This window comes from Peromyscus eremicus, chromosome 22 (assembly GCF_949786415.1).
Source record: "Peromyscus eremicus chromosome 22, PerEre_H2_v1, whole genome shotgun sequence".
NCBI classification, from domain to species: domain Eukaryota; kingdom Metazoa; phylum Chordata; class Mammalia; order Rodentia; family Cricetidae; genus Peromyscus; species Peromyscus eremicus.
In genome coordinates, this window is record NC_081437.1 from 35,460,735 (window position 1) to 35,486,375 (window position 25,641).

The window sequence follows — 25,641 nt, forward strand, 5'->3', positions numbered from 1 at the left end:
TTTATTAAACTTGCTCTTACTGTGTGCTATTTGTTTCATTTAAAAACAGTTTGTATTTTCAAAATAACTTTGCTGAACTAAGTTAGACTGTGTAAAGTAGATAAAATGTATATGAATTAAGACCATAGAACTCTTGTTATGGCTGATCTAAGCAAAATTTTGAGTTAATATTGTAACTCTATGACTTTGCTTTTATTTACCCAGTAGACTTTAATAAGCTTTATTTCAGTAATTTATGTACATTGTCTTGTTAAGGAAAAATGATCTAATAGCAGTTAGTACTGTGTATATGATTATCCTTAATGTTTGTCAGCATTATGTTGGAATAAATGGAATCTGAAAATATATTCTCAAAGTGAGTTGGGCATGGTGAATTGTGCTTGTATGTAGCAATCCAGGAGGCTGAGGCAGGAGGACTATTACAGGTTTAAGGCTAGCCTGTGCTACAAAGCAAGACAATCTCCAAAAATAGAAAAAGAAAAGTTAATCCCAGGGACCTAGAGGTAACTCAGCTGTTAAGAACACATACTGTTCTTGCAGAGGACCTGAGTTTAGTTCCCAGCACCCAAGTGAGGCAGCTCACAGCCATCTATTACTAACTCCTGGGAAATCTGATGCTCTCATCTGGTTTCTGAGGGCACCACACTCACACAAACCCACACTCTTAAAACACATAATGCAGAAAACTTAAAATTCTAAAAATGTCTTACAAAAGGGGGAAAGGAAGTTTCAGAATGATTAATGCATCCTCTTTATCCCCACAGCCAAATCCTTTATTTTGGGATTGTCAGTGCTAGGGTATTTTTCCTTTAATAATTACTATAGTAGTTGATATATTTAAAACGTGATTGCTGCCTTTAAAGAAGTAGGTTAAGCTTCGTTACTAAATTTGGAATTACAAGTAATTTCATCTCTTCCTCTTCTCTTTTGAGATAACATCTAGCAATATGGCCTAATTATTTAATGCTGGCTTAAAATGTATAGTCCTTGTGTTTAGCCTACTGGTCCTGGTTACACACCTAGCTTTGTGACTGCTTTCTGCCATGATTGATAAAGCATCAGGGTTGCCTGGGTCATTGATGTCACTTGCACAGAGAGGAGTGAGAATGCTTTGATACTGCTTTGGCAGTTAGTGATCTTCGGGGACATGGCCAACGAATGACAGCTTTGGTTCCTGGATGCGAAGAAGATAACCTGTATCTTAGAGTGTTTGTTTATTTCGGTGCTGGGGCTCTCGTGTTAAGTAAGCAATCTGTCACTGTACTATACCCATTCCCACATTTTAAAGTTTTAAAATAGGATCCTTTAAAGATTAAGAGGAATTTAAAAATTTTTACAAATATGGTGACTATTTTTTAATATTTCTAATATGTGATTGCTATTAAAAGTATGGTAATCTTTTTATTATAGATGAGAAAATAGTGAAAAAAATTAGAGGTTTACAGATGAAAGCAGAAGACTACGATGTTGTAAAAGTTATTGGAAGAGGTGCTTTTGGTGAAGTTCAGTTGGTAAGAAAGGATTTGTTTGTGTTCTTACTACCTTTTTTTTTTCTTCATAGCAGCTGAATAGTTCTAAATTCTGTTCTCAGCTATTTGAGGAATTGGTTTTATGTCTTTGATGAAGTCATTCTATCTCTGAGAACCTCAGTGTTCCCATCTTTAAAAAGGGGTAACCTGTCACTAATAGTATTCCAGCTTTAAAACAGTGATTTGGAATAATGCCAGTTTGGTTTTACATGTGATCTGGCTAGAAGTTAATACAATACTATATTATACTCTGGCATTACACTGTATGAGAGCTGGATTTTCATTAAGAAAGATCAGACTGAAGCTGGGCATGATGTCAAATGCCTTTAATTCCAGCATTCAAGATATTAAGGCAGGCCAATCTCTGATTTGTGAGTTACGATGTGTGTGTGTGTGTGTGTGTGTGTGTGTGTGTGTGTGTGTGTGTCTTTGTATGTGTACACACACTTGTATATCATATATATACACACATATATCACAATGAAGAAACTTTATCTTTGTAGGTGAAAGTGTAAATATAACTTAACATTAAATTGTATATTTATATTTTAAATGAGGCATTATAATGGTTTTCCTGTTTTTAATACCTAAGCATGAGGGACCAATATTTGTTCTTAGAGTCCAGTTCTGTTCTTTGAGTCTACAGTGATTTATCCTCTTGATGACAGTGAGAAACAGTGATCACTTTAAGTGTAAATTCTTCTCCAAGTTCTGACCTGAAGAATAGAGACAGTAGTACCTGCTTTGTGAGGGTCACTGTGGAGGATGATGAGTAAGTGGATTAATAAGATAAGTCATGCTAGTTAGAGTACTCCCTAAGGGTTAACTGGTTCATTATTTTTACTGCTTATTTGATATATAGAACCAAATCACACATTTCATACAAATATATTGTTTTCTGCATACTTATGATTTATTCTAATTATTGAAGAGATACTAGAATTTGGAGTTGGATTTTGAATAGATCTTGACTTATCCTTGTTTTTCTTTTAGTTGTTTGCTTTTTGGTTTCTTTCTTTCTTTTTTTTTTTTTTTAAAGACAGGAACTCCTACGTTCTAGGCTGGCCTGGAATTCGGTATGTAGTTGAGGATGACCTTGAATTTATGATCCTCTTGCTTCCACTTCCCAAGTGCTGGAATTACAGGCATGAATCCTCATGCTCTGTTGGGGACCTAGCCCAGGGCTTCTTCACATATGCTAGGCAAGCACACTTACCAGCTGAGCCACAGCCCAGCTGAGCCACAGCCCATTCAAACTGGTAGTGTTTTGTTTTGTTTTGAGACAGGGTGTCCCTGTGTAGACTAGGCTGGCCTCCCAACTCAAAGAGATCTGCCTGCCTCTGACTCCTGAGTAATGGGGTTAAAGGGTCCGTGGCACCATGCCTTAACCCAGCTTTCCATGTTTTAATGTCAGAGTAGTTATTAGCTCCCTGCTAATGTGGTCATTATAGTGAAGTATGTCAGAGGAATGGAAGAAAATATGTAGGTATAAAATTTTATTTTTGTTGTTGCTGTTAACCAAAATCATGTATTTTAAAAAATGAAAAACATCTTAACATTCTTTGAATCTGGTGCCTGACACAAGAGCGTGTGTCTTACTTGCTTTGGCTTTTCCTCTATTACCTTAGACAGGGGTTCTTTAAAAGGAAAGAATTGTAAAGGAAACATCCATGTGTTTCTTCCATCTGTTTTGAAGATTGATTTGTATATACTAAAGTAGTATGGTGGGTATAGGGGGAGAATATTCCAATTTAAAACATCTTTATGATATTTTGTTTTTCCAAGTTAATTGGAGGAAGTTTAATAATAGCACAATATTTTCTTTCCATATGAAATCTTTTTCTGGTTAAGTTGAAAGTAGAGGTTAGGTTACCACAAAGGACAGTGTTAACCAATTTCTACAAATAAAGTTTCATTCTAAGGGTAACTTTGGTATATCACTGATATGCCGTAGCATATAAGAGCATTGGTTCTGGAGTCAGCAGCAGTGTGGGGCTGGAGAGATGGCTCAGTAGTTAGGGTCACTTGCTGCTCTTCCTGAGCTCTCAGGTTCAGTTTCCAGCGTTGTGTGTGTGTGTGTGTGTGTGTGTGTGTGTGTGTGTGTGTGTGATGACTGTCTGTGACTTCAGTTCCAGGGGATCCAGTGCCCTCTTCTGCCCTCCACAGGCATTGCATACACATGGTTCACATTACATACATGCAGGCAAAACACTCATACATGTAAAATAGAGATAAGTCAATTTTAAAAAGCATTGGGGGAGGGGAGAGGAGGCTGGAGAAATAGTGAGTAAGAGCATTGGCTGCTCTTCCAGAGGACACAGGTTTGATTCCCAACACTTAAGGTGGCTCACGCTGTCCGTAACTCTAGTTTCTAGGGATCTGACACTCTTTTCTGGCTTCTGTGGGCACTGAATGCATGTGATACACAGACATACATGCAGGCAAAACAATCATACACATAAAAATTTAATCATTATAGTTAAAAAAGAATAAACAGCAAAAAGCAGTAGCTTTTGCACTAAGACCTTTGACCTCAGTAATAAAACTTTAGTAGACATTTTTTGTGTATAATTTCTGGTAGTGTGGAAGAAGAATCAGTGTTGACTGCTTCTGTGTCTAGCCTACAAGACATTGGTTTCCTGTCACCCAGGCTAAAGCTCGCTTATGGTGGAGTAGCATTAGTAACAACTTAACTTTAGAACATTTTTGTGAGTACTAACTTGGATGGCACATATCTGTCTCTTAGTGTGGTTCTGGTTCTGAGTAGTGGGATGATTGCCAGGTTTCTTGTCAGGTATTTAAGTGGGTTTTACTTTGGAATACTCAGGTCTTATCTGATTTTTAGATGTGTGTAGATATAATTCTAAACAGTCTTATTAAATAAGAAACACAGAGCCAAAGAGTTAAAAGCCCTGGAGGTCAGAGCACTAGCGAATAGCCTTTAGCTTACCAGCCGCTGCCGTCCTTCCCCTGAGAAAGAGACCTACTTCCTGTGTGTCTGTATTTTAACTTCTTTGTCACTGCCTGTGTATACAGACCTCCAGGTCTCTATGGTTGGTACTTGGATTAAAGGCGTGTGTCACCAAGCTGGCTATGTCCTTGAACACACAGACTTTGCCTGCCATGTGATCGGATTAAGGGCGTGTGCTACCACTGCCAGACTTCTGATAAATGGCTTGCTATTAGCTCTGACCCCCAGGCAACTCTACAAGTAAAATCACATTTCAGCACAAAGAAAATATCACCATAGATGTACATAGGTATGTTATTTGTATGGGGCCACCATGGCAATACCAGGCTTCATGAAAAAAAAAAAAAACAACAGAAATTTCTTTTCATACCAACCAGTTCTTGTGAAGTTTGGGAACCAGTTTATTGGTTTCCTTTTTATTTTGATGATTAAAAACATTTGAGACTATTGCAAAAGTGTCAGTTAAAAATCTTCCTGGCAGCCCGGTGGCAGTTGTGGTACACACCTTTACTCTCATCTCTTGGGAGGCAGAGGCAAGCAGATCTCTTGAGTTCGAGGCCAGTCTGGTTTATAGAGTATGTCCAGGACAGCCAAGGCTACACAGAGAAACTGTCTCCAAAAAACAAAACAAAACTTCCCTGGCTTGCAAGATGGCTCAGTAGGTAAAGCTGGTAACCTAAATTCAGTCCTTTGAACTTGCATAAAGGTGGAAACAGAGAGGCTACTCCATAAAGTTGCCTTCTTATCTCTGCATGTGTGCTTTGGCACACTCCCCATACACATCATGTATGCATGCACACACAGAGAGTAATAATATTTAAAACAAAATAGTGACCAGAAGGATGGCACTTGTTTCCCTTCGTCCCAGGTTTCTCAAGACACAGAGTCATAATTAACGTCTCTTTTCGTTCATCCTTTATGTTTAATTTCTTGAGAAGTTCGTGCAGTTTCTTATCACTTTAGTCTGCACTTTTCTTTTTCCAGTGTTCATTGCCTTTACTTTCATTGAAGTTGCTTTTCCACGACTTAGTCATATATGAATAACTGCTGTCTATTCACTTCTGCTCAGTGTTTCACTGAAGTAATGGTCTGAAGTTGCGAAGTGCTCATGGAGAGACATCAAGACCATGCTTAGTAAATGCTCTGTTTATTCCTTCTGTGCATGCTCAACTGGATTGATGTTACTATTTGGCAGACATCCTCATACTTTTATATCCTTATATTCTCAAGTACCACGTCTATTCCCACTCCTGATGTGGGCACATTGAGTAAGCTTAGGGGCTTTTATATCTTACAAGTTTGGTTTCCATTATTTCTGCCTCTCCCTGTGTTGAGGAAAGACAATTTTAGATCTGGTATAACTAATACAGATGCTTCTAAATGGGCCCCTCACTGCTTAGTTGACTAAATTAGTATGACTCCTTTATTGTGGCCTGCTGGGATGTCTTGAAATGTCGGCTTTCATGGGGCTGGAGAGATGGCTTAGCAGGTAAGAGTGTGGCATGTGTGAAGTTGAGGATGCCTGTTGACTCACAAGCACCTGTCACTCCAGCTCCAAGATGCTCTCTTCTGAACTCTGGAGGCACTGCAGTCATATCCACCCCTCTTTATACACAGAGATCAGGAAAAAGAAGCTCCTTTAAATGCCTCCTTTCTTAGCTGTTCATTCTAGGCCAGCTGCTAAGAGCATGCTCTGTTTTCCTGTATGCCTTTTAGTCCTGCAGTTTGACTCTGTGTCTCAGTGCTCACTTTTTGAAAAGAGAACTTAGGTAGTTACCATTTCTTTTGTTTTAACCTTCTATCAGGGTGAAATTTCTCCTCTGTGTCTTTAATTGATGTTGTTTTATTTATCATATTCTATCTTAGGTTGTAGTTGGTATGTTGATATTTTGATTCCTTACACTATATCCTTTCTTTCTTCCTTCCTTCCTTCCTTCCTTCCTTCCTTCCTTCCTTCCTTCCTTCCTTTAAGAACTATGCCTTTCAAATATTTTGACCTTCTTGCCAGTAATTGATAGCTCTTCATCTCAAAATATTCATCCACACCTGGGGATATTGCCTTCTTTAGTAAAGTACACAGCCTAGGAAGACACAGAAGAGAAGCAGAGAGAACAGAACAACCCTTACCATATAGCCTTTGTCAGTTCATTCTTGCGTTGTGTGTGTGGGTATGTGCTGTTGGTTGTTTCTACTCTTGGTTCTTTGAGGGCCCGCCATCCAGCTCCCAAATAAATATTCATGGAGGCTTATTCTTTCTTATGAATGCCCAGCCTTAACTTGCCTAATTTCTAGCCAGTTTAACTTATCCTGTCTATCTTTTGCCTCTGGCCTTTTACCTTTCTCTATTATATCTTTTCTTTGCTTCTTATTCCGTGTCTGGTTGTGTGGCTGGGTGGCTGGCCCCTTCTTTTCTTGCTCCTTGATCTTCTCTTGCTTCCTGATCCCTCTTTTTCTCCTTCTATTTATTCTCTCTGCCTACCAGCCCTGCCTATCCTTTCTCCTGCCTTGTTATGGGCCATTCAGTTCTTTAGATCATCAGGTGTTGTAGACAGGCAAAGTAACATAGCTTCACAGAGTTAAACTAATGCAACATAAAAGAATGCAACACATCTTTGCATCATTAACGAAATGTTCTACAGCATAAAATGTAGCATACCTTAAAATATTCCACAAGTATGTGTGTGTGTGTCTGATTTTCTAATACTGTTTATGTAAACTCAGATTCTTGATTTTCTTTTAATGTAAAGTTAGATCTTTACTGTTTATAAGGTTATTTCTGAGCTGCAAAAATTATGTCTCTTCCTCTGATGTTTTCATAATTCTTGTGTCTGCTATTCAGTCTTGGCTGTCGTAACAGAAAGCATGAGGACATTGTTTTACTTAGACCTTAGTGGAGGCTTCATTAACACCAGACATTACTCCAGATTAGTCTAATATACACATAATCACAATATGATTTTATTTGTATAAAATAAATTTGAAAGCTTCAAACGATATGTCCTAGGTAGAATGATTTTCAAAGTTGTTCACAGGGTTCCAAGAATATCCTAAGCATGCTCTCAGGCTTTGTTTAGGAATGTCTCAAGCATTTAAGTCTGTCTGTCTGTCTTTCTTACTTAAAAAGAAATATATCTTAACTATAGAAAGTATAAGAGGGGAGGAAAGAGGGGTTTCTGAAATTCCATCACCTAGGGTATAACCATGGTTAGTGTTTGGGCCCTCCCTCCCTTTCTTGTTTTGGAGTGTGTGTGTGTCTTTATTCCTCCTGCATACATATACACTCAGTTGGATGGTGTTTTGTACTCATGTATTTTTAAAATTAAAAATGAGGAATTTGACAGTCTTTTCTGTAGCAAATAGAACTGTTAGATGTGATTTTTGTCCTTTAAGTACTAAGACTAGTAATGGAACACATGGATCACTTCATGATAGGATGAGCTTTATTCCATTGGTCTGTGGTAGAGTTAACTAATGCTTTCATTGACTGTATTCTGTATGTTAAATTCATAGTCATTATCTTTCATTTTGTCTTTGCTTTGAAATTGAGAGGAAATGAGTAAATTGGCCATTTAGTTCATAAATATCTCTGCCTCTGCCCAGGTTTGTTTAATCCATGTTTTTAAACATTCCTCTGTTCACTGTGTCTGTCCATCTGTATTGACTAGAGGAGAAGGAGCTGGAGAATAAGGGAACCCACAGAGATGCTGAGGGAGATTATGATAGAATAACTCAGAGACAACCTCAGAGGAAGATGAGTGGAACCAGCTTTCTTAAAGTAGCCGCACTTTAGTGTGCGACTTGGTCACATGACTGCTAATGAATTTTAAAGGTATGCTGTAGACATTTGGCATGAATAAGACTAATGTCTGTGAGTTATATCGGAAAACCACGAGAAGCTAGTGGTTCCCATCTTGTGCTGTGAGCCAGCAACTGTCCTCCTAGTCAAGAGTTTAAATGAAATTCAGCTTTATCGCCAAAATATTCTTAATGTGTTCATTCAACGTCTTGTAGATACTGCATGGATAGAGATAGCAATGTGTTGAATTTGTTGAAGTAGACAGTTTAGCATTGTGCCAAGCATTGGGCAGCTCACAGTGTGATCATGATTCTGTTGAAAGGAGCAAGCAGCACATCTGTGAGAGCACCAGAGCACTTGGGACTGTAGACTGGAAAGCGGCTGCACCACCAAAGGTGGAGTCAGTCAACGTTTTCCCTTCAGATGTCATCTCAGGCTACAGTGTATACTGTTATTCAGATGAGTGATTATCCGGTTTCCACCAGTCGGTAGACACCTTTTAACCTCCGTTCTTAGCTCCGCTATACAGTGAATGTGTATGTCATGGTCTTAAGTATAAATAATAAAAATAACAGCAAATTAATTGACTCTTAATGCTGTGTGTGCTGCTTTCTCTAATGAAGTTAGAGAACATTCAAAATTCAGTTTGTTTTTAGAGGAAGTGAAAGCTTGAAGAATGGTGTAAGTATGCATGGCAGAGAGTGTCTTAGCAACTTCCTTGTTCCTAGCTTGTTCCTAGCTTTTATGACTATTTGCTTGAGATAATCTGGTTAGTGAACACAGGCCAGTTAAAAAGCTATGTCTGCTGTGGTAGAGTTTTCTAGCTTTACAGCTGTCATTCATTATCCCTGACTTCTGCCCTGTGTTTTCATAGTTCTTTCTGGTGCATTTATTTTCAGTGTTCTATAAATTTTATAAGACTATGCAGATTTAGTAAGGAATTATTATTATAGCCTAGAAATGTGATACGGAAGATGGATGTAAGCTACAGTTCTTGTTATCACATACTTGGCTCTTTGCAGTTACCATTTTTTATTTAATGTTACAACATTTCAAAATACTTCAAATTTCAAAACATTATAAAAGGAGAAATGATATAGTAATATTTTATGTATTCTATCAAATTACTGACATGGAGTATTATTAAATTTTTCAGCTGAAAATAGAGATTTGTAGTTTTCTTTCTCTAATTCTGTTAGTTTTTACTTCATGAATTTTCAAATTCATTTATTTAAGACGCACATATTTAGAATTATGTCCCCTTCCTTACAATAGCGTAGGACTCAAGACGTATGTAGTGCAGGCTGACCTGCAACTCATAAAGATCACTCTGCCTCTAGAGTGCTGGGGCTTAAAGGTGCATCCTGCTACTCCTCCTGGCTCTCTTGTGTTCTGATGTGTTGTCGCTTTTATTCAGATAAAAGACTATCTTTGCTGTAAGTCTGTTTTACTATTTACATTCCTATTATAGCTTTACCTGTGCTGTTTTCCAGGGCACCTATGTTTGCCTTTCCTTTACTCTTCAGCCTGTCTGATTTATAGCTAAACCACATCAATGTATGTCTTGCTTTTTAATTGTTTGGTAATTCATTAATGGGTATATTTAGTCCTTTATATTTACACATATTTTAGACAGCTTGAAATTACCTTGGAGGCCACTAAGTCTGATGTCTTTTATTTTGTCTTTATTTTTCAAATTCATTTGTGTTCAGAAACACTGAATTTCTCTCTCTCTCTCTCTCTCTCTCTCTCTCTCTCTCTCTCTCCCCCCTTCTCCCCCTCCCCCCTCCCTCTTCCTCTCCCTTTCTCTCCTTTTTCTCTCTTTCTAATTTTTTTGAGACAGGGTTTCTCTGTGAAGCCCTGACTGTCCTGGATCTCACTCTGTAGACCAGGCTAGGCTTAAACTCACGAAGATCTGCCTGCCTCTGCTTCTCAAGTTTTGGAATTAAAGGTGTGTGCCACCACTGCCTGGCTTGAATTTCCCATTTTTGTTTTGTTTTGGTTTTTGGTTTTTTCGAGACAGGGTTTCTCTGTGTAGCTTTGCGCCTTTCCTGGGACTCACTTGGTAGTCCAGGCTGCCCTCGAACTCACAGAGATCCTCCTGGCTCTGCCTCCCGAGTGCTGGGATTAAAGGTGTGCGCCACCACCACCCGGCAAATTTCTCATTTTTAAATCACTGTTCTGTTAAACTCTTCTGAATTTTCATTTGTTACTGTATTTATTTTTCAGTTATAGAATTTCTAATTGATTTTTACTTCTATTACATGTGTTCTTTTATTTAAACATACTTCTTACTTCTAAGAGCTATTTTTACTTACTTTATTTCTTTTTACTTATTTGTCAGAAAAACTTAAAGCTAAACCTAACACCTTTGGGAATCATTTCTTTTGGCTACTTTTTCCTTAATGATAAGTCCTGGTTTCCTTTTTACTTCTTCAGTAAGTTTTAAGTGTTTGGCCAGATCTTATGGATATGGAGTCGAGTTTCTCTTTGAAGAATGTTGGTCTTCATTCTGATGGTCTGTTGAGTGACTTACTGATTGGTAATCCTTAATTTGTACAGGCTGTTTTACACTTTGTCAGAGTGTGTGTGCAAAGAGCAAGTATTGCCATCAAGTCCTTTACCTTCGGAGGGCTCAGCCTCTAGTTAAACTGCTCCCTTTTGATGGTTAGTTTGTGCTTAGGTTTTGTTAAGTAGTAGTAGAGCAGGCCTTTAGACTAGTAGTTCTCAACCTGTAGGTTGCGACTCTTTGGGAGTTGGACAACCCTCTCACAGGGATCACATAGCAGATATTTACATTGTGACTCCTAACAGTATTAGAAATTATAGTTACGAAGTAGTAACGACAATAACGTTACAGTTGGGGGTCACCACAATGTGGGGAGCTATATTAAAGGTCACAGCATTAGGAAGGTTGAGAACCACTGTGTTGTATTTTGTCCTCTAAGATGTGTCAGCTGCGTGCCCTGGAAATCGGCAAGGTGTCTGTCCTTCAGGCTGCTTCAGTGCTTCTGTCCTGCTGTCCACCCTGGCATAGTTGCTCTAGTAAACCTGGAGTATTTTCTCTCAGGTGACTTCTGTAGTTTACGTGTGCAGCAGAACCCAGCACCTCATTTCTTTTGAATTCTAATCTTGGTGCGATGCCCCCCAACACCCCCCCCCCCCCCCCTGCCCATTTCAGCAGAATCACTGTGCCCTGCTTAGGAAAGTCCTTCTGGGCACCACTTGAGATGTTTTTAGACTGTTTTAGGCCCTTATGGAGCGCTGATGAGTTAGTCATGTGTTCCTCACTCTACAGAGCTTCTGTGGGAATGGTCGCTTTATACTGTTTGATGGTGTTTACAGGGGCCGGGCTAGCCGGTTCCTGTTGTGCCATCAGAACTAGAAGGATAGGATTCTAAGGGATGATTATTTATATTGATTGTGCCAGGAATTGTCTGTTTTTATAAGAGATTGGTTAAAATCACTCAAAATTACTTGGTTTTGTTAGGAGAAAAACCTGCTGTATTAAATAGAACATTTTTATGATTTCTAAATTTTTATTATATTTATATAGTATTTATTACAAATTATTCTCTTTTCTTCCCAGTTTCCTCTGGGAAAGATGTGAGCATTTTTTGGATTTACTTTATTTTTAATCAATAAAAGTATGATTTTAGATGTAGATAATATTTGGTAAGAGTTAACTAGAATATTGCTATTGAATCTTTCTTAAAACTGGAAATTCAGCTGGCAAATGTGGCGGCCCCACCTGTAATCCCAGCACTCCATGAGGCAGAGGCAGGCGGACCTCCAAGTTCAAGATTAGCCTGGTCTACATAGCAAGTACCAGGCCAGCCAGGGCTGTATAGTGAGTCTTGGCCTCAAAAACATCCTGAAAATTCAGTCAGTCAGTCCTAAAGTCAGAGAGTTAGTTTTTATATATCCACTCCTCAGGTATCTGATGAATATCTATTTTATTTTTGCCAGCACTGGCACTGAACTTGTCCCTGGGGACTAGAAGGGGACAAAACAGGCAGAAGAATCTCTATCCTACTGAGTTTCCATTGTCCTCTGGGAGCTGGCAGTAAGGACAGACATCCACAATCCCAGATTGTAGGAAGAGAGCACATGGAGGTGTGAGGAAGCACGCAGGTCCTTCACAGTTTTTAAGAAAATACCTACTACCGACCTTCGTCAAGGATCTTAATTTGATTGGGTCATCAGAGAGAGCCTCTTTGAGGAGTTTCCTGTTTCAGCTGAGTGGAAAAGAAGCTAGTGTCCTTGGGCGAGTGGTGGAGTCAGGGACTGTGATGGGTTTTCTAATGAAAATATATAAAGAAGAAAGGTTGATTGTTCTATTAGAGGAACTAAAAGACGATAATTGTGCTTAAAGTATGAACAAGAACAAAGGACAAGGTTTGAATTGTAAAGATGCCCTAGGCTCGTCAGCAGTGTGGTCAAGAGCTTCATCTCTGCTTAGCGTCTTCCTCCAGCCCTAAGATGGAAGCTGGTGAGCTTCAGAGGGAAAGAACTGCAGGCGGACTGGGTACTGGGGCGTGAAGTCGTGAAGCCACCTCTTTGAAGTGGGTGATGCCGACTGCAGGACTGCAGGTGTAAACCCTGTAGACGCGGGAAGCAGGGTGCATTCAGTCTCCACTTGCCGTCTCTGTAGTCCGCAGGCAGGTTGAATCCTCTGCCTTATAGTTGTCATTCCGACATAGAAAGGCTGTCCCACTGGGACCTTAGCAAAGATTAAGGTAATGTATCAAAATACAGACTACATAGAGGACAAATAATGTTTTTTTGCTTTTCTTCTTTGAGACATAGTTTTTCTGTGTAACAGCCCTGGCTGTTTGGGAACTCTCTCTGTAGACCAGAGTGGCCTTGAACTCACAGAAATCTGCCTGCCTCTGCCTCCCAAGTTCTGGGATTAAAGGTGTGTGCCACCACCTCCTGGCAAGTTATGTTTTTTAAAAGATGTAAGATTAGTAAGTGAAATGGAGCAAAAGCGAAGAAGAGAGAATGAATTAGGGACATCCTAGCAGGAGAGGGAGACAGAGAGTGAAATAAAGTACGTTGGTCAGAGTAGGTGTTGCTGAGAAGGCGGTGTTTGAACTGGGGTCTGAAGTCAGGAACTGAACTCAGGGGAAAGGACTTTCTAGAGAGTAACACATACAGAAGAGACAAGCTGAGGAGTGACCAGAATTGGTTTATGTGACTTGTTAGACTGAGTGAATGGAGAAGAGGAAAGCTTACTGAGATTTTGCTGGCAATTGGAGTAAAAGACGCTGGACTTGGTAGCCATTAAGGGAGTAAGTAGACATGGCTGGATATAGAAACAGGTTAGAGAGAGGCAGCACTGTGTGATTTTCTGACAAGGGGATTGTTAGCCTCAGCAGCTTCAATGATGGAACAGCCATTTACCAACTTGAGAACTGCTGTAGGAAAGACATAGCTAGAAGAATAAACCTTGGGCATTTCAGTTTTATAGACGTTATTTTTTAGTATGTGTTAGCTCTTACATTTTGGACTGTGTATTGCTTGGCTTTGTGATACTTTATATGTTCTGAGAATTAATAGTGGTTATAAATAAATGCCATTCTTACTCTGAAGAAATTTATTAAGCAAAATGGGAATTGATCAAATAACTATATTGGTTGCTTTTTTTTCTTGGAAATTAATCTTAAATAGGATACTTAGAAAAAATGAGAATGAGTTCTTAAAATCAGGTTACAAACTAATATAATAGATTATTAATGTTCAGTTAATGAGTGATGTGTATGTGCACGCCACACACACACAGACACACACTCTGATGTTTCAGACTAAAAGAAATGTTTTTCCCTTCAGTAAACATTTCTTGGAAACTACCTGTTAAATAGTATCTTTTTTTTATTTTAATGGTTAAGTTAATTAATCTGAGGGAATGGAGCTTTATGGATTAAGCTTTATTTAGCTGAAATGCAATAGTTGCTTAATTGACTAGATTTAAAACGTTTATTTCCTGAAATATTTGGCTCTTATAAATGTTCTTGCTCATAAGTGTTACACTTCTGCTTTCAGGGCTGGTTTTTGAGACAGGGTTTACATGCATTTACTTGGCTATGGGTTAGTTTGTTCTGCAGCTAGTCAATGTTAACATTATCAATTAAAATATTGCTCATTTTTGGCTTTATAAAATCCACAGGTTCGTCATAAGGCATCACAGAAGGTTTATGCAATGAAGCTTCTTAGTAAGTTTGAAATGATAAAACGATCAGACTCTGCTTTTTTCTGGGAAGAAAGAGATATTATGGCTTTTGCAAATAGTCCCTGGGTGGTTCAGGTAAGCATGCTAACTTTTTCTTTTTACTGTCTATTCAGAAGAGTGTTTTGTGTGTTAAACATCTTGTGCTTTGTTCACATAGTAAAAATGCAATAATTTTTTATTAGATCTTGGTGAGTATGCTTGTTGAATGTTCATTGGTGGTGTATCTGCACAGTAGTGGCATGCAGTGATTACTTAAGTTGGTTATCAAAACTATTACTGGAAACTATTTCCTTCTTAATTGCTTGATATGAAGATTTGACTTGATCAGCCAGTATGGCGGTCTCTACTACCCTTTCCTTGAGATTCACATAGTAGGAGCATAATGAATTCATCCTGCCATTGGATGGATTTGTACATACTGAAGTTAGTTAGTCACCTCACATGACATTCTTAGCCTATCTTAAATGAGAGAAAAGCTTTCTACAGTAAACATCTTAAACATTTGACAGTCCTTTATCTATTTTTCTGTAATATACAATGGTATTAGTGCTTCTGATTCCACTTCAGAACTATGGATTAGAGAATTGACTTGATATTTGCTTCCTTTTTTGTTATGTTGAACTCTAGCATTCAAATCTATAAACGATTTTGAGCAAGGATGATGAGTAAGATTACCCACATACCAGTGTGTGCCCTAAAGAGCTTAAATGAGCTGCAGTTTCATACCTTGCTTGAAAGAGGCAGTGTGGAGATTTTTTTGTTTATTTTCGAGCCTTGATAATTTGCTTGAGTAAAGAATGATAGTAATGCTGTTGTGGTGGACTCAGCTGTTATCCCAGCATTTGGGAGGCTGCACAAGAAGATTCTTTCTAAGTTTGAGTTCTATTTGATCTACATAAGGAAACCTTGTCTCAAACAGAAGGGAAAAGAGGAAAGCACTGAAGTGTCCCATTGTCAGCTTTAAATCTAAATTGCTTCCCTGTTAGTGTGTTCATTGTCATTTTCTACTTAACCTTTCCGTCTGTTGGTATCTTTTGATCTTTAATTCTGCCGAGCAGATTCTTCCTGAGGAAGAAAGGAGCTCTTGATTATTGAAATAATCTCTGGATGCTGCTTTTTCTGTTTGCTTGCTTCCGGGGAGGTTCTGCTGTATAGACATCCTTTCTTGGTAGTTGTGGTTACGCTATCTTTCTGGGGTCTAGAACCAGCACACTGTGGCCTGGAAGCAGATGACAGTGCAGTTTGCTGCTTATCGTGAACAAGAGGATGGAGACTAGAAAAGAGGACTTAGTTCTCTTCCAAGTGTGGCTACTGATTACTCATCTTTTCATTGAAATGGACCTTACTTCTTCTCTGTCTATTAAATTGGTATTTGTTAGATGTTTCTAAGCTGCCCCTACCTCCAGCTCTCTTCTGTGTCGGGGATGAGACATAGTTTGTTTAGTTTTCAGGGAGCTATTATCTTCTTTGTTCTTATTATTTATGTCTTTAAAAAAATGTTTTTTTTTAGTTTCTTACATTCTGTTTTCCATGAGAGGAAAACGTTCATTTATGCGTATTTTATAGCATGCCTAGAAAAGTACTCATGTCAAATTGGTCTGTGGTTGTGTTCTCATTAAATGGGCCTGACCCAGAAGTAAAAGATGTCATAAATTTTAACTCTGTTTTAGTTATAAAGTAGTCATAATAATTTGGGGGTTTTGTTTTGTTCGTGGCTTTGTTTGTAGTGTAATTTTATTCCTTCCCCTTTCCAGCTCTTTTGTGCCTTTCAAGATGACAGGTACCTGTACATGGTGATGGAGTACATGCCAGGTGGAGACCTTGTGAACCTTATGAGTAATTACGATGTGCCTGAAAAATGGGCCAAGTTTTATACTGCTGAAGTAGTGCTTGCACTGGATGCAATACACTCCATGGGCTTAATACACAGAGACGTGAAGCCTGATAACATGCTCTTGGATAAACATGGACATCTAAAATTAGCAGATTTTGGCACATGCATGAAAATGGATGAAGTAAGTAAGCCAGTAAACAAAATGCTAGTTTTCAAATTTTTTTCATATTTCTTGTATTTGTGTGTATGAAAGAGAGAGAATGTACATGCACATGCAATGGTGTACCTGTGGAGTCAGTTCTCTCCTTCCACCATTACATGGCTTCTGGAGATGAGCTCAGATCACCAGGCTTGTGCAGCAAGCACCTTTACCTGCTGAGCCTTCCTTTTTTGGCTCTCTTGTCTCCCTGTCTGTCCACATACAACAACACCCCCCCCCCCCCCCCCCCCCCCGTGCGTTTAAGAAACAAATAAATGCAAATCAGGATTTTGGGATTTTGAGTAAAAATAAATTTAGTTTTGATAATGGTGTAACAACTTCAAGACAAAATCATTCTCCAGGTGTAAAATACTTTATTAGTGGCTGGCTGAATGCTAGAGAAAATCATTCCTCATTTCATTTATCTTCTTCATAGAATGTTGACAAGAGTCTATTACGAATCAAAGCTAATTAGTAATTGTCTAAGTATGTAGAATTGGGTCACAAAATTCAGGGATATTTCTACCATCATTATTTCTGTATTTTTCCTTTTGAGAAAGGAGGTGATATAAAATAAGGAAAAAAATGAGTCACTGCTTCCCACCTACCTCTTCTGTATAGGGTAAATAGGGAGTCATCATTTAATGTGATATTTTGCTGTTAGATAGTTTATAATTAATTGGCTTAGTAACATTAACTTCATAGTTCATTATGATACCAGTTTGTTTTGATTATGTAATTTTACATTTTGTCCTTCTCTGTCTGTACTGTTAATTCCTGATGGAGCAGGGTTGTCTAGAAGATGGCTTGTATTTACAAGCTATTTATACAATCTGTTCTTCTAGGAGAATGACTCACACCTTTGATAAGGTTTTCATGACCTTCCAGAATGCCTACCATCACCACCTCCATGCACGAACGCAAACACTCATGTGTCCTCAGGCACCACCACCATGCGTGCATGCAGACACTTCTGTGTCCTCAGGCACACATTTTTTTAATTACACAGAACTTTTAATGTCTTAGTCATTGTGAGATAAATAATGGGCTGCAGGTTTGAGTTCTATCACATTGGCCCTTCCTTTGTTATTGTTCCTCCATTGGAGACAGACTAGAGCTCAGTGGCTTGGTGGTGTGCATCTGAAAAAGTGGCTTTTGTTTCAGAGATTGTTTAAGACTGTGTACTCCTTCATGTTCTTATAGTCTGTCAACAGTATAGACAGAGATGCTAAAATCATTGACATTTTGTCAGAGAAAGTCAGGTGCCTGCAGAGGCCAGAAGAAGGCATTGGACCCTCTCAAGGTAGAAGATGGTTGTGAGCCATCATCTGGGTGCTGGAAATGGAATCCTCTGGAAGATCTGGCTTCCGTTGTTAATATCTGATGTTTCTTCGTGTGTGTGTGTGTGTGTGTGTGTGTGTGTGTGTGTGTGTGTGTGTGTGTGTGTTTAATATTTATTTACTTATTGTGTATACAGTATTCTGTCTGCATGTATGCTTACAGGCCAGAAGAGGGCACTGGATTGAATTATGGATGTTTGTGAGCCACCATGTGGTTGCTGGGAACTGAACTAAGGACCTGCAGAAGAGCAGACAGTGCTCTTAACCACTGAGCCATCTCTCCAGCCCGTGTGTGTTTTTTAAAAGATCTCTTTTTCTCAAAATTGTACATTTAAAAATGAAAATGGTGTTACCTGCTGCATTCTAGGAGCAGTGCCAGTGTGTCGTTAAGAAACTGCATATCTTGGGCCGGTGGGATGGCTCGGTGGGTGAAGAAGGCACCTGAGGTCATTACTTGAGACTCACATGGTGAAAGGAGAAAACCAACTCCTGCAAGTTGTCTGCTTGTGTGTGTACCTCCCACCCCCTCATCAGTCAGTCAGTCAATAATAAAGGTGACAGAAAGAAAGAACACATGTAACTATTAGAAAATAGGTAATACCTGAGGGATAACTAAGGGAATCCAGCCAGACAGGTTTGTGCAGTTAGGGGCAGACGAAGGCTTGAGTCTGAACACGTGGACTGTGTAGTGGGAACACAGGGATGGGGTAACACCTGTGCAGTGCTGGCCAAGAGCCCCAGGAAAGGTAGGTGCCTCTTTGCAGGGGCACAGTGCTCAGTGAAATTCTCAAAAGGGACTGGAAAGCCTGCTGCCTATTTAAGTCAGTCTAGGGCCTTTAATACTGTTAAAATTGAAGAGTTTTGTTTAAATGTTTTCTACCTTCATAAGAGACATTCTGAATAAAAGACCAACCCCAAGACTTCTGATTGATCAATTTTAAGTTTTCAGTAAACTCTCTTGATCTTTATTTTGTCAATGACAAAACATCAAATATATTTAGAAAATATTTAATTTAATACATTTAAGTAACTTTTGCGTGTATGTGTGGCATATGCATGTGTGTGCAAGTATGCTTGCCCATGAGGACGTGTGGAAGCTAGAGGTGGATGTCAGGTGTCTTCCTCTATCTCTCTGCACTATTTTATTTTATTTAGATGTGTGTGTGTGCATATGTGTATATGCATCTATGTGTGTATGCATCTATGTGTGTGCACACCTGTGCACTTCCGTGAGGAGCCCAGTGGTGGAGGTCAGGTGTCTTCTCTCACTTACTACTTTATTATCTTGAGACAGGGTCTCTCACTAAACTGGAAGTTTATCATTTCAGCTAGGCTGGTTGGCCAGTGAGCTCCCAGGATCTGTCCCCATCTCCAGTTGCTGAGATTGTAAGCATATATAGCCATACCTAGCCATTTTTTTTTTTTTGTTTTTTTTTTTTTTTGGTTAATGTTGAAGATTTGAACTCAGGTCATTATACTTGCTCAACAAGTACTCCTACCCACGGAGCTGTCTCCCTAGCCTTCCATGTTGTTTCAGTTTTTGGAACAGGGTCTCTCACTATACTTGGTGCTCACTGTTTTTGGCAAGACTGGCTGGCCAGTAAGTCCCTGGGGTCTTCCTGTCTCCTCCACTCTACTTCCCTCCTTCAGTATGGCCTTTCAGGCTTGTACAGCTGTGCCTGGCTTTTGACTTGGTTGCTAGGAATCCAAATCCAGGTCCTCACTCGTGCACACCAATCACTTTTACCCACCTCCCCAGCCCCCAATCAGAGTACTTTTGAGTAACCTTTTGAAAATGAATGCCTAGTAACCTTGTTCTCCAGCCCAGACCTCTTCAGTAGATGCAGCAGATTGACTGAAGTTCAAGCTCCTTAGCTTGTGATACGAAACCTCTTAAGACACTCTTCTTGTGTCACCTGTCAGTACTTTGGAACTCCAAAGTTGTGTGGTTTTTATGTTATTTAATGATTCATGTGCTTTATATATGCTGGACCCAGGCCATATTCTGTTTACACATGGAAACTTGCCTCCAAGATGGCTACTTTATGAAGGCTCCTGAGGTTGGCTCCATATCCTTTCAGCAGCCCCTTTTTGGTTTACTTGCTTTGATTTTGACATACAGACTATTAAAAACTTGCCTGGTTTTTGTTTGTTTGATTTGGGGTTTGTTTGGTTTAGTTTTTTTTTTTTTCCCCTTAGCCCCAGAGCCACTCCAAGAAGCTCTGATTCCTTTTATTAGAGAGTGGTACTTACCTATGGGTGCTAGATGGACTCATTGCTCCTGAAGTGTCATGGCTTTCATGGAGAGCCGGGAGGGTTAGGGTCATAGACACCCAGTGTTAAGTGTCAGGCTTAGTCAGTGGGGAGAGCCGGGAGGGTTAGGGTCATAGACACCCAGCATTAAGCCACATGTTTACAATTGAGTCTCTGTCTGTATAGATAGTATATCAAGTGCCACATTGATACCTGCTTGAAGTCTAACACCACAGGGATAGTCTCCCTCTTCCCTTGTAAAACTCTGGCTCTTACTAGTAGTTAGAGGCTTTTTGTTTTGTTTTTTACTTGTTTAACCCTAGCGTACATTTAAAATGGTTTTGCTAGACCCCACTATGGAAATGAGTAGATTTGCTAACATTGCTTTTTGACTTGAAGATTCCTGCTAAGATAACTAGTTTTCCAAAGTTCCTTGGACTAATTTCACTGTGGTTGTAGAGTAGGGGAGTTAATTTTTCACTTTTTTTGTATGTGAAGTTTCCTCTGGTTTTAAGAGCTCTAACTATGTGAAGTGTATGGTCAAGGCAGGGTAGCTTGCTTCCTATCCCTATCACCCTCTTCCCATTTCTCCCTAAAGGTAAGTGAGTCAATTTTTTTGATTTCTAATTTACCTTTTAGTAGTTCTTTAAACAAAGCCAGAGACTTGTTATAAATGTTGGTTCTATATCCACTTAATTGAATACTTCATCAGACAGTTTAAAAATACTAAGTACCCTTTTCAAATGTTTATTTTTAAAGAAAACAGTATGCCAGCCAAAAATTGTGGATAAGAGCCATGATTTTTAAAGGGAAAATGCCATTCATCATAGTCCCACAAAAGTATTTATTTTGTAAGGAGTCGCTGAGATTCAAACTCAACTCTCCCTTATGATTCTTATCTTTGTCAAAAAATAAAAAATAAAAAATGCCTGAGCAACTAGGGAGATGGCTCAGTGGATAAGATACTCACTTCTCAAGTATGAGGACCTGAGTTCAGATCCCCAGCTCCCACAAAAGGCCAAACGTGGTGGCACATACCTATAACACCAGTGCTGGAGGCCCAGAGGTAGAAGGATCCCCGACTCTGCTGGCTCTAGTCTAGCCAGTGACTGAGGTCAAGGTTCAGTGGGAGACTGTCAATAAGGATGATAGAGGAAGGTGCCCAGCATTGGCCTCTGGCTTCCACACACACAAGCACACAAACATGAGCATGTACACATTATATACATGCACAATCTTAAAAAGAAGGCACTCAACCAAAAGTATCTTACTGCCAACAAAACAAACACAGGTAAAGGTGTTGAATCACTTTGCCAAATATGTTGATGACACAGCTACATAGTTAGAAATAAAGCTAAGAATCACCAAACCTTTATGGTCTTTTAGTTTAAATGTTTAATACGTTTCTTCAGTCTGCTCTTGATAACTGTGAACCACTTCTTAACCCCACGTCCAACCTGAGAGTCATTTTGCCATCATAAGGGCTTAGCTGCTTTTTTCCTAATGATTCTTTGTTTTTCCCAGGTTGTATCATTAAGATCACATGTTGTACCCCCTACTTTAATGTAATAAATAACCAAAATTGTTGGTTTCCATCATCTTGAGAGCCCACTGCCTTTCCCTTTTTCTATGTATGGAAACTCATCTCTGGTCTCCCTCATCCAGACATTTCTATGTATTAGGTGGTGTATTTATCTCCTGAGTCCTGAAGCCAGGACCACAGTGATGTTCTATTGGAAGTGATAAGTGTCACTGTCTGATAATAAATCAGTTGTCTGTGTGCATTCATCTTTAGCTGGTTGTTTAGCTTTCTGTTTTAATTGTGCTATTTACCCAGACAGGCATGGTGCATTGCGATACAGCAGTTGGAACTCCTGATTACATATCACCTGAGGTTCTGAAATCACAAGGTGGTGATGGATACTATGGGCGAGAGTGTGATTGGTGGTCTGTAGGTGTTTTCCTTTTTGAGATGCTAGTGGGTAAGTCAATATTAACACCTTATAGTTCAGTCAAGAATTGGAGAATGTACAGGAAGTGTGTTGCTCAAGGAAGGGATTAGAATTTCTGAAACCTGAATTACAACCAGATGTAGAGCAGATGGGATGGCTTAAGGGGTAAAATCACTGGCTGCTGAGCCTGCTGATCTGTGTGTAATCTCTAGGACTCAGGTGGGGTAGAAGAGAACCAGTACCTGTGAATGATGTGTTCATATATGCACATGCTTACATGTTCACATGCCAGTAAATAAGTAAAGGAAGTAGACTCTGATACAGGATTGGCAGAGTGATTGAAAAAAAGTCCACTGTGGAAAGGCATTAGAAGTATGCTGTATGTTGGTAGGAAGGTTTCTCCAGTAGATCCTTTTTGTATTTTTGTAAAGTCTTCTTGCGTAGCTGATGCTGACTTCAAACTCAAAATCTGCTGCCTCAGCCTCTTGTATGCTGGAATTACAGATAAGCCACAACACATTACTAGATCTTATTTAAATTAAAGCATATTAGAGCAAGAACAAATTTACAGCTTTTGTAGGCCTGCCTCCACTAGTCTTTTAATCACCTCCCCTGGAGCTGGGGTTCTGGGCAACTGTGGTGTGGGTGCTGGGAACCAAACTCGGGAAAGAGTTGGCAGCAAGCAAATGCTCTTAACTGCCACGCCATGGCTCCAACCCCAGTAGTTTACAGGGATGTTGTTTGTAAAGATTTATTTACTTTGTGTGTGTGTGTGTGTGTGTGTGTGTGTGAGAAATGGTTAAAGAGAACACAAAAGGGCATCGAATCCCCTGGAGCTGGCTGGGAACTGAATTTGGGCCTTTTGCAAGAGCATTGCATGCTCTTAACCACTTAAGCCATCTTGCTAGCCCTAAGATGTCTTACTAATCCTTTTATTGTAAGTGTTTTAAATGGTTGAGTAAATGTTTAAGTAAATTTTAGTATTTGTTCCAATAGTTACAGAGAACTAAAAGCATTCTTTAGTTCATGTAATCTTGTTATGACATTGAATGGCAAAATGTATTTTATTTACTATTTGTATAAGTTTTCAGGTTATTGTTTGTTAGAGAAACCATCTCTCTATGTAGCTTTGGCTGCCCTGGAACTCAGTACATAAACAAATACATATTCTTCTTCTTTCTCCTCTCCCTCCTCCTCTTCTCCTCCTCTTCCTTCTCTTCCTTCTTCTTTCCTCTTTTGAGACACACTTTCATGTAGACCAGGCTGGCCTGGAATTCATAAAAGATCCATCCACCTGCCTCTTCCTCTGGAGTGCTGGGATTAAAGGTGTCTGTAATCACTATGTGATTAATTTATCACAGTGTGATGAATTACAAAATTATTTTCAGTTAGGTTGTTAATATATAATTTTTTTTGTTTGTTTTGGTTTTGTTTGTTTGTTTTTTTGAGACAGCGTCTACTATGTAGCCCTTGCTGTCCTGAAACTCACAGAGATCTGCCTGCTTCTGCCTCCCAAGTGCCAGGAATAAAGATGTGTGCCACTATGCCTGATCTCAAGATATAGTATTTCAATTAGAGGAAACTCAGGGGCAAATTTATTTTTTTCAAGGGTAGAAGGTCATTGGTATGGTTACATTTTAAATGTATTTGTATATGTCTGTTCATTTCCATTGTGATTCTTGGCATATAGGCCATTTGTTCTTCCATACAAGAAGATGGACTTAAACTTAAATTCCGCTGGGCAGTGGTGGCGCACGCCTTTAATCCCAGAACTCGGGAGGCAGAGGCAGGTGGATCTCTGTGAGTTCAAGGCCAGCCTGGGCTACCAAGTGAGTTCCAGGAAAGGCACAAAGCTACACAGAGAAACCCTGTCTGGGGGGGGGGGGAAGGAAAAGAAAAAAAAAACAACAAACTTAAGCTCCTTACATATTAAATGAAAAGTATTTAACCTGAATTCTTTATTCCACTCATTGCTGTCCTTCTTTAAAAATTAGGGGACACTCCATTTTACGCAGATTCACTTGTAGGAACCTACAGCAAAATTATGGATCATAAAAATTCACTGTGTTTCCCTGAAGATACAGAAATTTCTAAACATGCAAAGAATCTCATCTGTGCCTTCTTAACAGACAGGTAATATATGCAGTATTTCTTTGTATAGAAACCATTTTACTTTTACAATTTGCAGAAGTGAAAGTGTGCTTGCTTTCTATACATTTGAAGTCAGCCTCTGTTGTTGTTACCCTGGTTGCATTTCATTCTAGTTTAGCAACCCCAACCCCACCCCCTTAAGCCTAGTGTTGGGTTACCTTCATCATTTTGGTAATACAACCTAGTTATTGTTTAATTTATATCTTAATCCTTGTGTCTATAAAGATGTATAAATGATTTAGTAAATGAATACAATTTGTCATTCACATTTTACCCTCTTATGTAGCAATCCATATGACTCTTGATTGTATAACTTTGAGAGGATAGCCGTTTCTATAGATAAATATTTGGTAGTTTATAATCTTAAGAACTGTTTGTTTAAAGGTAGTTGTGGTTGTGCATGCCTTTAATCCCAGCATTCAGAGGCAGGCAGATCTCTGAGTTCAAGGTCATCCTGGTCTACATAGTGAGTTTCAGAACAGCCAGGGCTGTATAGTGAGACCCTGTATCTCTCCCACCCACAAAAAGAACTGTTTGTTTAGTATGGAAGTGCTTCCTTCTGACTCTTTAGTTTGCATTTGTATATGACCAAATCTGTGCTGGAAATTCTATGATTAAAAAAAACAAAAACAAATAGATGAACAAAGATGTGAAAGCTTCCTTAGAAAGAGTGAGGAAGCTATTTGATTTTCCCTTGGTCTTTCTAATCATTTGTTTAAAAGAACTATAGGTTTTTGTTAGTTATATGATTGATGAACAACCAATGTTGATAAAATAAAATATAACCTGAATAGTATTTGCTGGGGTTGGGAAGGATTTCATTATGACATGGGGTGCAAACTGGACATTCACTAGAAACACACTCACATTTGATGAGTTCTCTTTCCATCCAGTTTTCAGGAATGCTTCAAGGGAGTTAAAGAAATTCTTAACAACCTTTTTGATTTTATTCAGAGTGATGATTTTAGTACTGATGGAGAGGGAGTGCTTCTAGTAGTAAATATGGATAGTTCTTTTTAAGAGGAAAGATTGCTGCTTCTCTGAGAGCAGCCTGGAGTAATGCTGTGCCCAAAGTCGTCATGAGCTGTTTGGCATGTGCAGAGGGAATTTTTAACTGTTTTTATGTACTTTTGACTTACAGCAGACTGCTAGTGGAGTTGGAGTTGATTTCCCATAGAGTTGACTGTATACTACTCATCATTATGCCTCTTTAACTGTCCAGAGAACAGACACATAGCTTATTTTTGAGAAGCATTTAAGCTCAAACTTAGTAAGAATATTTCAATTTATGACCCTTTGGTGAAAATGTAAAAAATTAATATTCTTATTTTTCATAATATGATCTTTAACTGCATTGTTTAGGGAGGTACGACTTGGAAGAAAT

At 39.0% G+C, this 25,641-nt stretch overlaps 1 protein-coding gene across 1 annotated transcript in view; it reads left to right on the forward strand.

Annotated features, from left to right (window-relative positions):
* The window catches only part of Rock2 (Rho associated coiled-coil containing protein kinase 2), a 103,962-nt gene that overhangs the window by 44,664 nt on the left and 33,657 nt on the right, over positions 1-25,641 (forward strand). The window contains 6 exon segments of the mRNA XM_059248192.1: positions 1,411-1,511; positions 14,466-14,603; positions 16,283-16,543; positions 21,992-22,136; positions 24,101-24,239; positions 25,620-25,641. Of these exon segments, the coding sequence (XP_059104175.1) occupies positions 1,411-1,511; positions 14,466-14,603; positions 16,283-16,543; positions 21,992-22,136; positions 24,101-24,239; positions 25,620-25,641 (806 nt within the window).